Source organism: Doryrhamphus excisus, chromosome 10 (genome assembly GCF_030265055.1).
Source record: "Doryrhamphus excisus isolate RoL2022-K1 chromosome 10, RoL_Dexc_1.0, whole genome shotgun sequence".
Taxonomy (NCBI): Eukaryota; Metazoa; Chordata; class Actinopteri; order Syngnathiformes; family Syngnathidae; genus Doryrhamphus; species Doryrhamphus excisus.
The window spans coordinates 13,213,373-13,227,984 of NC_080475.1; the positions used below are offsets into that span (position 1 = coordinate 13,213,373).

The window sequence follows — 14,612 nt, forward strand, 5'->3', positions numbered from 1 at the left end:
TATACAGCATTTAACTTTTTTTATGTATTTAATGTATTTAACATCTGCAAATGAAGGTATAAATTGTAAGTTGGGGGTTTGTTGATTAATAGGATCATATTTAATACGTATAGCAGTTGTTATAGACGGAACATGTCAACTTTCGTGTACATTTATAAATACATAGGTATTTTTGGTTGTATTGATTTTGGTTGGTTTGTTGTGCTTTGGATGTTTTTCATGTTCGAAATAAAGAAGAAAAAAATATTTTTGCATCGCATTAAAACGTAATTTCTTACCGTAATGTTAACCACACATTTATATTTTCAAAAAAAACAACAAAGAAGTAATATGTTGATAAAATATTGTTTTAAACTATACATCATTTCGTAAGACAAAAAAAACAATTTATTTGTTTTATTCTTGTTATTTACTGCTTTGTGTTTCCTCTGCTGCTCAAATGGGGGCGGAGGTTAGTGAGCTGTCAATCTCCAATGCTTCGCGCTTGTAAATGACGTCATCACGCACGCGTCCGACCTGCCCTTGAAGCTACACTCGACTGACAAGATGGTTGCATACTGGAGACAAGCAGGACTCAGGTAAAAAATAAATAAAAAGAACTATATACGCATTTAATATAAGTGTTGAATCTCACGTTTATTTTGTGATGTTTAGTTTATGCAGTAATAAGTGTGGTTTGTAACTCATCAGACATACAGCCTTGACGGAACTGTGCTATTTTGTCACTATGCTATGCTAGTCATCCTGTCCGCGATTTATTTACTGTTCTGTTACACGAATTGTCTTAATAATGCTGTGTTTATAAGTTACATATACTGTTTGTTTGTCAATGGTGGCACTTTTTGACGGATGGAATAGGTATGCTAAGAATGGCTTGTCCTTTAGCATGTTACTAACCAAGTCATCTGTTTTGCAGCTACATCCGCTTCTCGGCCATCTGCGCCAGCGCAGTGCGGGCCGCCCTCAAGCCGCAGGCGAAAAGTGAAGCCATGAAGGCTGCAGAAGCCAGCGTCAAAGTTGTAAAACCCAAAACGGCATGTAAGTTGAAGTGTCTTCATTATCGGGCTAAAACGCATATCAATGGAGGGCCAAAGCACTGCAGGTATTCTCTTCCAAACAGTTTATCCAGCAGGTAATTTCATTGATGAGTTCCTTGCTCCAATTTAAGTTACATTAAAATCACCTGCTTTAGTGACTGGATGGATGGAAGGAAAACCTGCAATGTCTTGGCCTTGAGTGTCAATGAGTTTGACACCCCTAATTCAATTGTAGTGTGTTTCTGTGTGTTATTATGCAAATCTAATTAATTGATTGAGTGGCTTTGAGTTTCTTATTTAGAGACCTTTTCCTCTTTATTTTAGACGTTGGTTGCATATGAATTTTCATAGCCTTAGAAAATCCTGCATTATTTGTCTTTGCAGAATGTGATCCTCTGGTGTAGCCCATTCCCTCCTGTCCCTGTCTGCCAGAACCGTCTGACATTTTTATTTAGAGACCCCAAAAAGCGATGGATGACGTCAAGATTGATTTCTGCAACAGTACAGACAAATGAATTACTTACATTTCCAGCACTGTTATCAGTAATTAAAACTGCATTAAAGAAGAGTCATGGGAAAGTGGAGTTTTGTTCAAGTATTTGTATCTGCACCTCAGTAAATATAAGAAAAAATAAATTGTGAACTATCTCAAATATATGCAGACACTTTTCTGTATTTTCTGATTTATATTTTCTAATCTTGAAATTATTTTTTATTGACATGTTTTAATGTTTTGTCTGTTAAAGTCAGTCATCAAAGAGGTTTTAAATTTTAATTTTGGCACAAAAATGAAACATTCAATATTACACAGGTGGTGTCGGGGCCTTCCTTAGTACTTATGAATAAATATTTCCTTTTATTGATGAGGGGGACAATTAATTAGAAATGGCTGAAAATACTACAAAGTTTGGACTACTTAAGACATAACAGACTGAATCAACAGCATCTCTATCATCTGTCAACTGATTATGATGCGCATTAGAAATGCATGCAATTATTCATTCAAGTGTAACATTACACCAGGTACGATGCACAACGCTCATGTTTCTAAGTCCCCGATTGGAAAAAGTTCAAGAAAAGCGAGCCTTTTTAAAAAGGTCCAGATGACATGTCTTAAAAAGCCTTTTGATTAGTCTCGCTAGCTGTCCTTCTTTTCTCTGGTCATCTTGATCATGGTCTCTGGTGATCTGTAGAGGAAGATGAGCTTCTCGAAGAGTGTCTCCTCAAGCTCCATCTCGCCGGTCTCGCGCACCACAAAGATGTCCGTGCACAGCTTGAGGACGCGGTCTACGCACGGCAGCTCCTCGAACATGATGGAGCGAGAGATGCCGTTGAAGAATTCCCGTACAAACTTTCCGATGACCAACACCACGGACATGTAGAGCCCCACAATGCTGGGTAGGAAGGAGAAGGTCAACATAGATATATCATTTTAAAACCTATTTTCTATACAAGGAGCATCTGCAAAAATGCATGTAAAAGAGCCCCCCCACATGACCTACCCATGTCCAGCCAGAAAGCCCAGACTGGAGGGGCTGACCTTGTCGCTGAAGACCACCATCTCAATGCTGTGACACTTGTGCTCATGGGACATGGGCCCCGGCGAGCACTCCTGCACCACCCACCACTGGTCGGCCTGCTCTGATGTGCCGTTGACCTTTTGGAGTTTGATTGACAGGGGTCTGAAGAATGCCAGGAGTTCTGGACGCTCAGTATGGCCTAAGAGGGAAAAACATTACACTACATTGTGGTTGTATACAGCAGTAACAATACTTGAAACAGTGGTACACCACAGCCATAATAAACATATCTGTAAAGTAACAACCTTGTGTGTACACTTTACGGCCATCAGCCTATTTGCCACTGCACAGGGTGCGCTTCACCTGCACCAAGAACAGACCAAGTCGGAGCTGGTGAGCTTTCTGTGCATCTTTGGTGCACTGTTTTGTCTGAAAATGTAGACACCTCCCATGGTGCGCCACCATGCTCGTCTCGGCGCAGTCCGATCTACCAAATTGGCTATGCACAGTCAACAGCCACGGAGATGAGCGAAACAGTGGTACACCACTGGAAAGGATAGCCATAATAAACGTATCTGTGAAGTAACAACCTTGTGTGTACACTGTGCGGCCATCAGCCAATTTTCCACTGCACAAGGTGCGCTTCGACTGCGCCGAGAAAAGACCAAGTCGGAGCTGGCGAGCTTTCAGCATATCTTTGGCGTGCTGTTTTGTCACAAAATTGTCCCTGCACCAAGCTGAAAATGTAGACACCTCCCATGGTGCACCGCCACGCTCGTCTCGGCGCAGTCCGATCTACCAAATTGGCTATGCACAGTCAACAGCCACGGAGATGAGCGAAACAGTGGTACACCACTGGAAAGGATAGCCATAATAAACGTATCTGTAAAGTAACAACCCTGTGTGTACACTGTGCGGCCGTCAGCCAATTTTCCACTGCACAGGGTGCGCTTCGCTTGCGCCGAGAACAGACCAAGTTGGAGCTGGTGAGCTTTCAGTGCACCTTCGGTCAGAAAATTGTCACTGCACCAAGCTAAAAATGTAGACACTTCCCATGGTGCGCCGCCATGCTCGTCTCAGGGCAGTCCGATCTACCAAATTGGCTATGCACAGTCAACATTCACAGAGATGAGTGAAACAGTGGTACACCACTGGAAAGGACACCCATAATAAACGTATCGGTAAAGTAACAACCTTGATCGGAGATGAGCGAAACAGTGGTACACCACTGGAAAGGACAGCCATAATAAACGTATCTGTAAAGTAACAACCCTGTGTGTACACTGTGCGGCCGTCAGCCAATTTGCCACTGCACAAGGTGCGCTTCGACTGCGCCGAGAAAAGACCAAGTCGGAGCTGGCGAGCTTTCAGCATATCTTTGGCGCGCTGTTTTGTCACAAAATTGTCACTGCACCAAGCTTAAAATGTAGACACTTCCCATGGTGCGCCGCCACGTTCGTCTCGATTATCTCCATTAAACACATGCATTAGTGCTCTGTCACCGCCAATAGAACCTTAGATGATATATTCTCTCTAGCTTCTACTCCTTGCGGAAAAACTAACACTAAAGTAAGCCGGACTTGAACAACCAATTATATTAAGTTGTTCTTAACTATGAGTTGTCTAATGGGTCACTTTTCTCTGCACTGTGTTTAGCTCATTTGCATACTAACAGTGATTGGATGTTTACTAAGAGGCGGTGAGGGAGATGAGCGATGAGTTTATTTGATCAATAAATGTGCCACATATAATTAGATCAGTTACAATACATATTTTTCGTATTGATCAATATAGTGAATGATAAGTAGAAAAATAGTAAATAATAATCACAACTGACCTATGTTCATCCTGGTGGCCATTTTGGACTCTGGTCCCTTAGGACCTCGGAGGTACTTTGGCAGCAAAGAGTTAATGATCCTGCCAAGATATACCACAACAATAATTATTTATACTACTACAGTTATTCAGAGTAAATAAATAAATATCCACTTGGGTATATGTTTATTTGTGACTCACACATGTCTGCTGCTGTCGCCTTTGAGCATGTGTACTATTCCTTCTTTCAGCGCCTTGTCTTCAAACTTCACCGTGTGTTCTCCCACCGTTTCAGCATTCATCGATATGGAGGCATTTCTGTAGAATAGTTACAATGTTACATCACGTTTTTATTAAATAGTCCAGGACTACTCAGTCTGACCGGAGGAGTGTCCAGCGTAGCGTCATGTATAAGTGAGGGGAGCTGCTGAGCTCCTGGATCATGGCCTCCCGACTGGCTGGGCTGATGCTCCACAACAGACTGGCATCGCTCTTGATCTTTGCAACAACGATGTCTTCAGCCTCGTAGTTCATGATGAACTGCATGGCGCCCTGCAGGACGGAGAATATATAAACTTATTATACAAAGTGAGTTTTTAATGATGGTGTAATGCAGTTTAATACAGTTTGGTTTTTTTTACATTGGAAAAATCTTTACAATCCAGTCTTTATAATTACGAATAAATGTTAATTATTTTAGTAACTGAGTTACTAACTCAGTTACTCCACTACAAAAGTAACTAATTACCACTAAAAGTCATTATTGCATTACTCGCCCCTGTTGGTGACATAATGTACATTCGACGTGTACATTTTTACCTTTGACCATATACTGCATACTCAATCCATCAGACAGTACGCAATGTGTTTACACTACAGCGTACTACAAGATAACCCACAATGCATTGCACTCCTACCTGGAGCTGATTTCACTTTAGCTCTAAACTCTTTAAATACATTACTTAATAGTGATTTTTTAATTAGGTGAGAAATTGGCCATTTATGTGTGTCATTTATTTGTCAAAATACCAACCGTTTACAATTTCGTTTACAAATTCGGCAAAAAAATTAAGCTAGCCGAAGTGAGCAACGCACTTCAGGTTATTTTCACAAAATAAAACACCCCCTTGCTTTTCTCATACAAAAAAAAAAAACAGTGATAAATCACTGCTTTTATTTTGAAAACAAGAAGCGAACCAACTCGTAATACTTCCAGCTTGACACCGCCGTTTGGTCTATCCTGCTGCTCAGTGTTCAGCCAATGTGCTTTTTTCGTGGTGACGTCACATCGCGTTGCATCCTATTTAATTTGAGTGTGAGTAGTAAGCTGATGATACATACTCAACATTTCTGGCGAATGCAGTATCCACCCGGGAACTTCTCGCATACTCAAAAATCGCATACTGCCAGTGTAGACACACTGTATACTCAAAGAGTTGGTTTGAGTAGTAGGCAAGTATGCGGTTTCAAACACAGCCGCTGTCTTCTCACTAGCCATCTCTCGCGATGCTGTTTCTACTACCCGGCACTTTGGATGTGCTCTAAAACACCCGCCCACCCAAGTCTCTGATTGGCTGAAGACGCAATCTTACTAAACCTTAGCCAATCTTCATTGCTTATGTGCTCTAAACACCCGCCCACTTAAGTTCTCTGATTGGCTGAAGAGGCGATCTTACTAAACCTTAGCCAATCGTCATTGCTTATGTGATTATCTCACCTCCTCCCTTGCCACGCTGCAACACTCTCACAGCGCTGCAGATTAGCTATGAAGACGGTGATATATTTTTAGGTGGAAAAAACTAACGTGCTCTGGAAAATGGTAACGGCGTTATGCTGACAGTAAGAGTAATTTGTTAGATTACTGAAAAAAGTAACGGTGTTAGTAACGCAGTTTATTTAAACGCCTTTATTCCCATCACTGCATGTGAGTATGATGCAGAAAACTCTATTTTCTGCCAAAAAAGATCTCACCGGGTAGGTTGCGTAGATTTTGGTGAGTCGGTTGAATCCTGCTTCTGAGTAGGAGACCAAGTTCTGCTCTTGGGCACTCATGGTGAATAGAGGCTGTGGATATAGAAAATGAACACAGTTATACTGTTAAATTAGCAGTGGTTTTCTCGGGTAATCCATGTGGAAATGGGATATATAATATATACGGTATAAAGTATATGGCACATTTAGAATCTGGCAAGTATTGCTCATTCTTCCGGGTAACACTACCGGGTAGTCACTACTCTAAATTGATGCGTCTTAGTCTTTAGTGGTGGGCAAAACCGTTTTCATTTCAGTGAACCGGATCATTCTGGTTCATTCAGTAAAAAGATCCGTTCATTTCAGTCAATTGGTCGTTAGCATGTGATCTCCCCCTGTGCATAGACCCGGTCCGCTGTGTCGAGTCAGTCCGTTCACTCATGTTCACGTTCGTTTCAACTCAACAGCGCAATGACTAGTGGTGTGTCGGTCATGAACGAACGAATCAAAAGAAGTAGTTATTTTTTGTGAACGGAATGAACAAGGTCACCAACAGTGTCGGTCAATCTCTTGGTCTTTCAGTCAGCTAACCCCACCCACCCACAGAGCGAGGCGCCACGATTGGATAAGACAGGCAAGCACACAAAAGGAACGGTGAACGGACTCTCCAGCCAATCCAAAAAAAAGCATTTGCAACTGAAGGAGTATTTTCAGGGAGCTTGTTCATTCCGTTCACAAAAAAAGAACTAGTTCTTTTGACCCATTTGTTCATGACTGACACACCACTATTATTCTATTAGACCTCTTTGGGTCACCCCACAGATTAAATTGTTTATTTCTACTAATAAAAAATAAAAATAAAAATAAAAATAAAAATAAAAATAAAAATAAAAATAAAAATAAAAATAAAAATAAAAATAAAAATAAAAATAAAAATAAAAATAAAAATACTTATCCCTGTGGTGACACTACAACAATAAGCAAACATCTCCTCACCTCATATCCAGCAATACTGAGCTGGATGGAGACATCCACTGGCTGATTGGTGACGCCGGCTGCTGATTGGACAAGAGACATGAAAAGCAGCGGGAACCAAATGATGCTGATGAGAGCAAAGATGAGGAATCCTCCCATGCCGTATTTCACCACCTTCTTCTTCTTTTGGCCTGGTGGATGGGGGTATTTCTGGAAGAAGGACATTAATTAAAAAACATTGTATACATACACACAGTATATAAAAAAATACTTTGGAGTACATTAGAAAGTGAAAGAAATGTAGCCCTCTTTTATGTCATTTATGAAGATGTTAAAGATGATGCACCCGGTTTACTATATCGACTATAATTACTTTTTCAGACTCCCTCCAGCACTTAAGGATGAATATATTTGCATAGATATCCTCCACACAGATCCAGCTGGACAGCGACAGAGTGGTGTCGGTCCAGACCCAGTCCATCACAGCCCTCAACTCCGTCAGGAATGGGACCAAGCGAAACCTGAAGGAGTCGATGACAGCAGGGTAAAAATATTAGGAAAAGATGGTTGAATAAATACACTCGGTGTGTACCCTTGGAAGAGGAAGAGGTTGAGGTAGTTGTAGTTTTTAGTGAGGAAGTTCCCCAGGATGCGGTTGGGATAACCACACTTGATCTGGTACGCAGAGAGTCCGAAGTAAATACACTTGACAAAGTACCACAGCTGAGCCACGGGATTGCGGTTGAATCTCCTATGTGGGACATTAATGGAGATATTAGTGGCGGTTTACTTATTATTACACTTGTAGAGATGTTCATAGTATGTTACTTGGAAATTACTAGCGCAGTTTTTTGGAACAGACCACGTCATATAAATTGAGTATCGCAAAAGAATAAATCGACATTTGACCTTTCAGTGACTCCGGGCAGGATGAAGAACATCCAGAAGTGTATGCCGAACACCAGCACCACTTGGAAAACACACTTTCCCAACAGAGACTTCTTTAGGTAGAGGGCCCGGTCCACTATCATGGTGCCAAACTGAATGAGTAGCATGACCAGGAAGGCCTCGGGAACCTGGTCCTCTGACAAGGACTCTGTGATGTCAGCCGCCGCAGAGTATTTCTACCATACAAAGATTTGCACAAAAGGGATACGCCATTAATATAGGCGTTTAGTTCTGAAATATATCATAATGTACTTCAGTAATGATTTGGAAAGCATGAGAAAGTGGAAAGGAAAAATCATAATATTTTGGTTTAAAAAAATGCAAGATTGAGCTAGCTGCAAACAGTTATGGCAGGGGTCAGCAACCCATGGTTCCAGAGCCGTATGTGGCTCTTCAGCCTCTTTGTTGTGGCTTGCATTTTCTACCGCTTTTCCTCACGAGGGCCGCGGGGTTGCTGGAGCCTATCCCAGCTGTCTTTGGGCGAGAGGCGCCAGCCAATCACAGGGCACATATAGACAAACAACCATTCACACTCACATTGGAGTCGCCAATCAACCTAGAATGTGAGAGGAAACCGGAGTACCCGTGTGCAAACTCCACACAGAGATCAGGGTGGAATTGAACCCTTGTCTCTTAGCTGTGAGGTCTGCGTGCTAACCACACGACCACCGTGTCACCCTGCTCCCTTTGCATTGTTTGAATATTTTTAAGTGGGGAAAATGCAGGTCTTTGTAATGACTTAAAAAAAATCCAACTTTATGTGAGACCATGAATGCATCCTGGCTGAGTTCTGGTGATTGGATGAGCAGACAGGATGCTATTCAGTTCTCTCTCACACAGATAAGCATGGAGGGAAAAAAGTAATACATTCCCAGAGCTATTTGACATTATTTGAAATAGTTTGCGCCAGAGTAAACAAATTATGTAAGTTTACAGTAATTTACACATACATTGATGTAAGTTCCATTGATGGATACATTGATGTATCTCCAATAGATAGATAGATAGACTTCCTTTATTGTCACAGTAACACAGCAGTGCAATTGCCAACGAAATGTCGTTGCCTGGCTCCCGTATAATAATAAATAATAATAATAACAATGTGGAGGATAAATAGATGACATCAAATATGAGCAACAATGTACAGCGTAAACGGTAAATTGCACAAATAATTTAAATAATTCAAAACTAATCAAGGGCTGCACGGTGGAAGAATGGTTAGCACACATGCCTCACAGCTAGGAGATCCGAGTTCAATTCCACCCTCGGCCATCTCTGTGTGGAGTTTGCATGTTCTCCCCGTGCATGCGTGGGTTTTCTCCGGGTACTCCGGTTTCCTCCCACATTCCAAAAACATGCTAGATTAATTGGCGACTCCAAATTGTCCATAGGTATGAATGTGTGAGTGTGAATGGTTGTTTGTCTATATGTGCCCTGTGATTGGCTGGCTGGCCACCGGTCCAGGGTGTACCCCGCCTCTCGCCCGAAGACAGCTGGGATAGGCTCCGGCACCCCACGCGACCCTCGTGAGGATAAGCGGTTGAAAATGAATGAATGAATGAACTTGTCTTTTCTTATCTGAACTATTTTGATAACCCAAATTTCCCTCCAAATTTGATGGTAAAAAACTCATAATTGGCTCAGCATATGAACTCATCACAGCTAATTGTCGCTGGCTAAAAGAAACAGGCTGCCAATTCAACCAAGATTATACCATGATAAGTAACCATGAGTTTATAAGACCTTATTTTAAACCTAGGTTTTGCAGCTCCAGGCTATTTTTCTTTAGTGGGCAAGGGGGTAAAATGGGAAAATAGCCATTTTACCCCCTTTCCCACTAAAGAAAAATAGTAAAGGTTGCCGACCCCTGAGTTATGGTATACAGTATTCCTAGCATATGTTCTTAACAAGATGGCTCCATAATATGATCTTACCCCAAAAGCCCAGTAACCGTATATGGTGACGATGAAGTTGACAACGTCAATGAGAAACATGAGCGCGTAGACGTCACACACGGGACTGTAGTCCGGGTGGATGATGTCATAGAAAAATTGTCTTATGGGTAAGTAGATGTGAAGGGCACTGAAAACACAAACAATACATGGAAGGCAAATGTTGCAGTCTTCAAGTCTTCAATCTACAAAACACAATGGCTCAGTATGTGGACTCACACTTCAATGATGGTAGTTTTAGCCCGTAGCATCTTCTCCCTGATCAGCTGTCTGATCCTCTGCCTCCTGGTCAGAGGAGGCTTGTTTCGACGGCGGCTCTTTTTCTTGTTGTTCTGCCTCTTGGGTTTACCTGCTCAAGAGTGTTTTGTTGATTTGACCTCAACAGCGGTTAACTTATTTTTACACTTGTTACGCCACATTTAAATTTAAAATGAGTCTTCACCGTCAGATTCTGTAGAGTCAGCTCTTTTCAGCCGACTGAAGATGGACGTGGTGGACGACTGGAGAGGGAGGAACCGGAGTCGACGGGCTTGTTTCTCCCTGCCGCTCATCTTTTCTCCTCCCATCATTTTCTTCTTGTCTGCTTTCTTCTTCAGCTTCTTGAAGAAATCAGGCATCTCCACTTCCTTGTTGTCCCACAGCCCGTGGCACTGTGGGAGCACATGTACAGCTTGGAAGGTGGTGTAGATTCATTGTGTGACCGACTCAAGGACATTGATGGGTAGTGTCATGGTCTGGGGGTGCATGAGTGCTGCTGATATTGGGGAAATGTGGTTACTTGAGAGGAAACATGAATTATGACATGTACTGCGACATTATGAAGCAGAGCATAATCCATTCTCCTTAGATTCCCAACATGATAACAAGTATGACCGACTCAAGCACATTGATGGGTCGGTGTCATGGTCTGGGGGTGCATGAGTGCCGCTGGTAATGGGTAAATGTGGTTACTTGAGAGGAAACATGAATTCTGACATGTACTGCGACATTATGAGGCAGAGCATAATCCCTTCTCCTTAGTTTCCCAACATGGTAACAAGTATGACCGACTCAAGCACATTGATGGTGAGTGTCATGGTCTGGAGGTGCATGAGTGCTGCTGGTATTTTATCAACTTCATTGAAAAAAAAGAGTAGTCAGTGAACAGCTTGTATCGCAGTATAATTTCACTAACCAAATCAATATTAATATTGAAAGCGAGCACCACGGTTATTACCAGTGAACCGTATCTCTGCAGTACCGCCAGCTCTCATGCAGCTCCAAACCATAATGTTACCTAAGGTTCTATTGATACTGTTTCTAATTCTGCATGGTACAGCATGTTGACGGTACTGCATGTTGATTGCGTACCTTCAGAATGGAGCGGTGGAAGAACAGAGCCAGCAGCTGAATGAGGTCAAACAGGACGTAGCCATCTTTCTTCTCAATGCCGAGGATGTTGGGCAGGGCAAAGGGGCGCTCGGCGTTAATACCTCGGTAGGCGGAGGTGGTCCATGGGAAGAAGCCAAACTGGAAGAAGTACTTCACCACCACGTTCAGCTGGAAGAAGAAGAAGAAGCATCAATCAGGTCAGAGTTTATGATTAATTTGTTGTGTTTTGATATGTTACACAACTTACATAACCATTTGAAAGCCCCAAAGGTCATAAAGGTCAGTTTATTATTCCATCATTTGTCATTAACGTGAAGTGTGTGTTTTATTGATTACAGTTGCCAGGGGTGTCACTAGGTTCCGAGGACAGGGGGGGGAATGTAGTAGACAAAAAAAAAAAAAAAAATTTTTTAAATCATTATTATATTATTAATCAGCCTATTATTATTACTATCGTCATTCTTCTTCTTCTGATTATTACTAATTAATAATTTGATATTTTCTATTGATTAAAATTTTTTTTCACAAAAAAAGCTCTGACAAATTTCATATAATACGGCAAAAGCAGGCCAATAAGTTATAATATATATTATAATACATTAATGATATATTTATATTATAAAATAATAATTTTGGTATTTTTTTCTTGATCTTTAAATTTTTTTTTCTTGATTTTTTTTTTTTACAAAAAAAAAGCTCTGACAAATTTCATATAACAGGGCAAAAGCAGACTAATAAGCAAGCCAATAAGCAGGCTAATACTAACCTACCACTAGTAGTTTACTACTACGAGTAGTCGTAGTAGTAGGTTATAATATATATTATAATATATTAATTATATTATTATATTGTAATATAATAATTTGATTTTTTTTCTTGATTTTTAATTTTTTTTTCTTAATTTTTTTTTTTACAAAAAAAGCTCTGAAAAAAAACAGGGCAAAAGCAGGCTAATACTAACCTACTACTACTACTAGTAGAAAAAAAAATCAATAAAAGTTTTTAAAATATCAATAAAAAAATATCAAATTATTTAGGGGGGCATTTTAAGAACATTTTCGGGGGTCTGAAGCCCCCCTAAAATAGGCCTAATGACGCCACTGATAGTTGCATAGCCATTAAGAACATTCAAGGGTTTGACCCCGGAACAGATCAATTAAATTTCCATTATATCCTAGTTGAAAATGTTTACTTTACTTTATTATACGACTAATACTGTGAACTGTTATAATACAATACAGGCTTTATTATCATACAATTGTACACATTACCTCCGTGTAGATAATGGCGGTCATCCAGAAGCGTTTGGTCGGCCGGGGCACGGACAGCATGGCCCAGAGGAAGATGAGGATGGGTAGGATGAGGGAGAGGAACGACGCCGACACAATGTGGTTGAGAATGATGACAAAGTAGCACAACATCTCTGACTTGGACACCATGGTGTTGTAGAGGGCAAAGATCAGCTTCAGTGGCCTGGGCAGCGTCAGGAAGAACTTGTCGGACTCCGAGATCTCATCGTTTTCAAACATTCTGCGGGGGCAGAAGAAGAGATGCTGATGAAGATTATCAAATAGCAGACGTTTTTTTTTTTTGTGTGTTGACTGACTTGTTGAGCAACAACTCGCTGGCAGTGAGGTTCCTCGTTTCCTGACTCAGAGGTCTGGGAAAACCGGTGTCATCCATGCTTATTTCTGTGATGTCCTCCCTGAAGCCCAGAGAGGTGCATTGTGGGTGCTGTAGGCTGTAATCTTCCTCACTTTGCAGGAATTCTCCATAAAGGTCCTCCTCCGCCTCTTGCTTAAATCCCTGATGATGTTGTAGCTCCATTTCATCTGACTCCTCTTCATCATGTCTCCTTTTGTCCTCCTCCATGTTGTCCTCATAGTCTTCCATGTTTGCCTCGCAGCTACTGATAAAAAATACAGTCAGAACAACAGGACTATCCATCCATCCATCCATTGTATGTACTACCTTGGTCCGAGCTCATCAGCTTCGTAGGAGGTCCAGTCAATGTTGGCGGACTTTAGAAGCCTCCTTCTGAGATGGTCGGCAGCAGGAGTGACAGGAGGCTCATCCAGCTCCTCCTGGGTCGGCTGCCTGGAGCCCAGCATGGTCTCCTCAGTTAAACAGCTGACGGTTTCATTAAAAAAAAACATTTAGATTCAATCAACCTAATATACAGTACATGTTTTTATCAACAAACACTCATTTGTAAAGCAATTCAGTCAAGTTTCCGTAATACCGCAAACCACACAACCTAAAATATGAACTTTTTTTTTTGTTTTTTTTTTTGTCCGTGCCCCAGCCGACCAAATGCTTCTGGACGACCGCCATTATCTACACGGATGTACTAGGTGACAATTGTATGCTTCCAACATGATAATAAAGCATGTATTGTATTATAACAGTTCACATAAAAAAATAATAAAAAATTATTAAAATAAAATAAAATAAAATAAAATAAAATAAAATAAAATAAAATAAAATAAAATAAAATAAAATAAAATAAAATAAAATAAAATAAAATAAAATAAAAACTTTGAAGCCCAACAACCCAACAATGTTACCGTAAGAACTGGAAGTAATTAAAAAGAAAAGTGTACGATTTTGCCCATCGTCCACACATGCATCTTTCTCTTTTCTGTGCATTCTAAAGATATAAAAACAGCTAAAAAGAGGCAGCTAAGAATGTCTTAGGATCTTAACAGCATCATTTTGAAAAAAAAAAGTTTTGTAATTGCTTTTGCTCAAGTTTTTTGAGTCTTCAGTGTCGCTACCTGGAGACACTGCTGGCCCAGGACATCTTGGAGGCCTGGTTCTTGAGTTTGGCGTAGGCGTGGCGGGAAGAGGGCACAACAGGCGGTGGGGTCAGAGCGTCATCTATGTCTCCCTGTGATGACAGCGTGTTCTGACGTGACAGGAAGCTGTCATAAAACTGCTTCACGCTCTCCTGGCTGACTTCTTTGCCCTGCAGAGAAACAAGTGGAATATTTGTGTGCTGTCCATGATGTTGCATCATTCAT

The 14,612-nt window shown here is 41.0% G+C and overlaps 2 protein-coding genes across 2 annotated transcripts in view; one reads left to right on the top strand and one right to left on the bottom strand.

The window, feature by feature from the left end:
* The first annotated feature begins 441 nt into the window (after positions 1-441).
* atp5f1e (ATP synthase F1 subunit epsilon) lies at positions 442-1,621 on the top strand. The gene is made up of 3 exons (XM_058083314.1): positions 442-578; positions 917-1,038; positions 1,422-1,621. Coding segments are annotated over exons 1-3 (156 nt in total). The 5' UTR covers positions 442-546; the 3' UTR covers positions 1,424-1,621.
* A 188-nt stretch (positions 1,622-1,809) lies between these two features.
* si:dkey-11f4.7 (piezo-type mechanosensitive ion channel component 2) overlaps positions 1,810-14,612 on the bottom strand; it is a 40,192-nt gene continuing 27,389 nt past the window's right edge. Inside the window, exons 39-56 of the mRNA XM_058083306.1 lie at positions 14,367-14,557; positions 13,561-13,719; positions 13,196-13,498; positions 12,861-13,119; positions 11,569-11,757; positions 10,661-10,868; positions 10,438-10,567; positions 10,201-10,348; positions 8,228-8,442; positions 7,911-8,069; positions 7,692-7,839; positions 7,340-7,528; positions 6,344-6,436; positions 4,755-4,924; positions 4,574-4,690; positions 4,395-4,474; positions 2,540-2,756; positions 1,810-2,431 (exon numbers count right to left, since the gene is read on the bottom strand). Coding sequence (XP_057939289.1) covers positions 2,176-2,431; positions 2,540-2,756; positions 4,395-4,474; positions 4,574-4,690; positions 4,755-4,924; positions 6,344-6,436; positions 7,340-7,528; positions 7,692-7,839; positions 7,911-8,069; positions 8,228-8,442; positions 10,201-10,348; positions 10,438-10,567; positions 10,661-10,868; positions 11,569-11,757; positions 12,861-13,119; positions 13,196-13,498; positions 13,561-13,719; positions 14,367-14,557 — 3,231 coding nt within the window. The 3' untranslated portion in view covers positions 1,810-2,175. The remainder of the gene's footprint in view (positions 2,432-2,539; positions 2,757-4,394; positions 4,475-4,573; positions 4,691-4,754; positions 4,925-6,343; positions 6,437-7,339; positions 7,529-7,691; positions 7,840-7,910; positions 8,070-8,227; positions 8,443-10,200; positions 10,349-10,437; positions 10,568-10,660; positions 10,869-11,568; positions 11,758-12,860; positions 13,120-13,195; positions 13,499-13,560; positions 13,720-14,366; positions 14,558-14,612) is intronic.

Excerpts from the sequence above, each read along its gene's own strand:
- atp5f1e (XM_058083314.1), top strand. The coding sequence starts at position 547 with ATGGTTGCATACTGGAGACAAGCAGGACTCAG. Across the intron at positions 579-916 it reads TGGAGACAAGCAGGACTCAG|CTACATCCGCTTCTCGGCCA; the intron begins GTAAAAAATAAA and ends TCTGTTTTGCAG.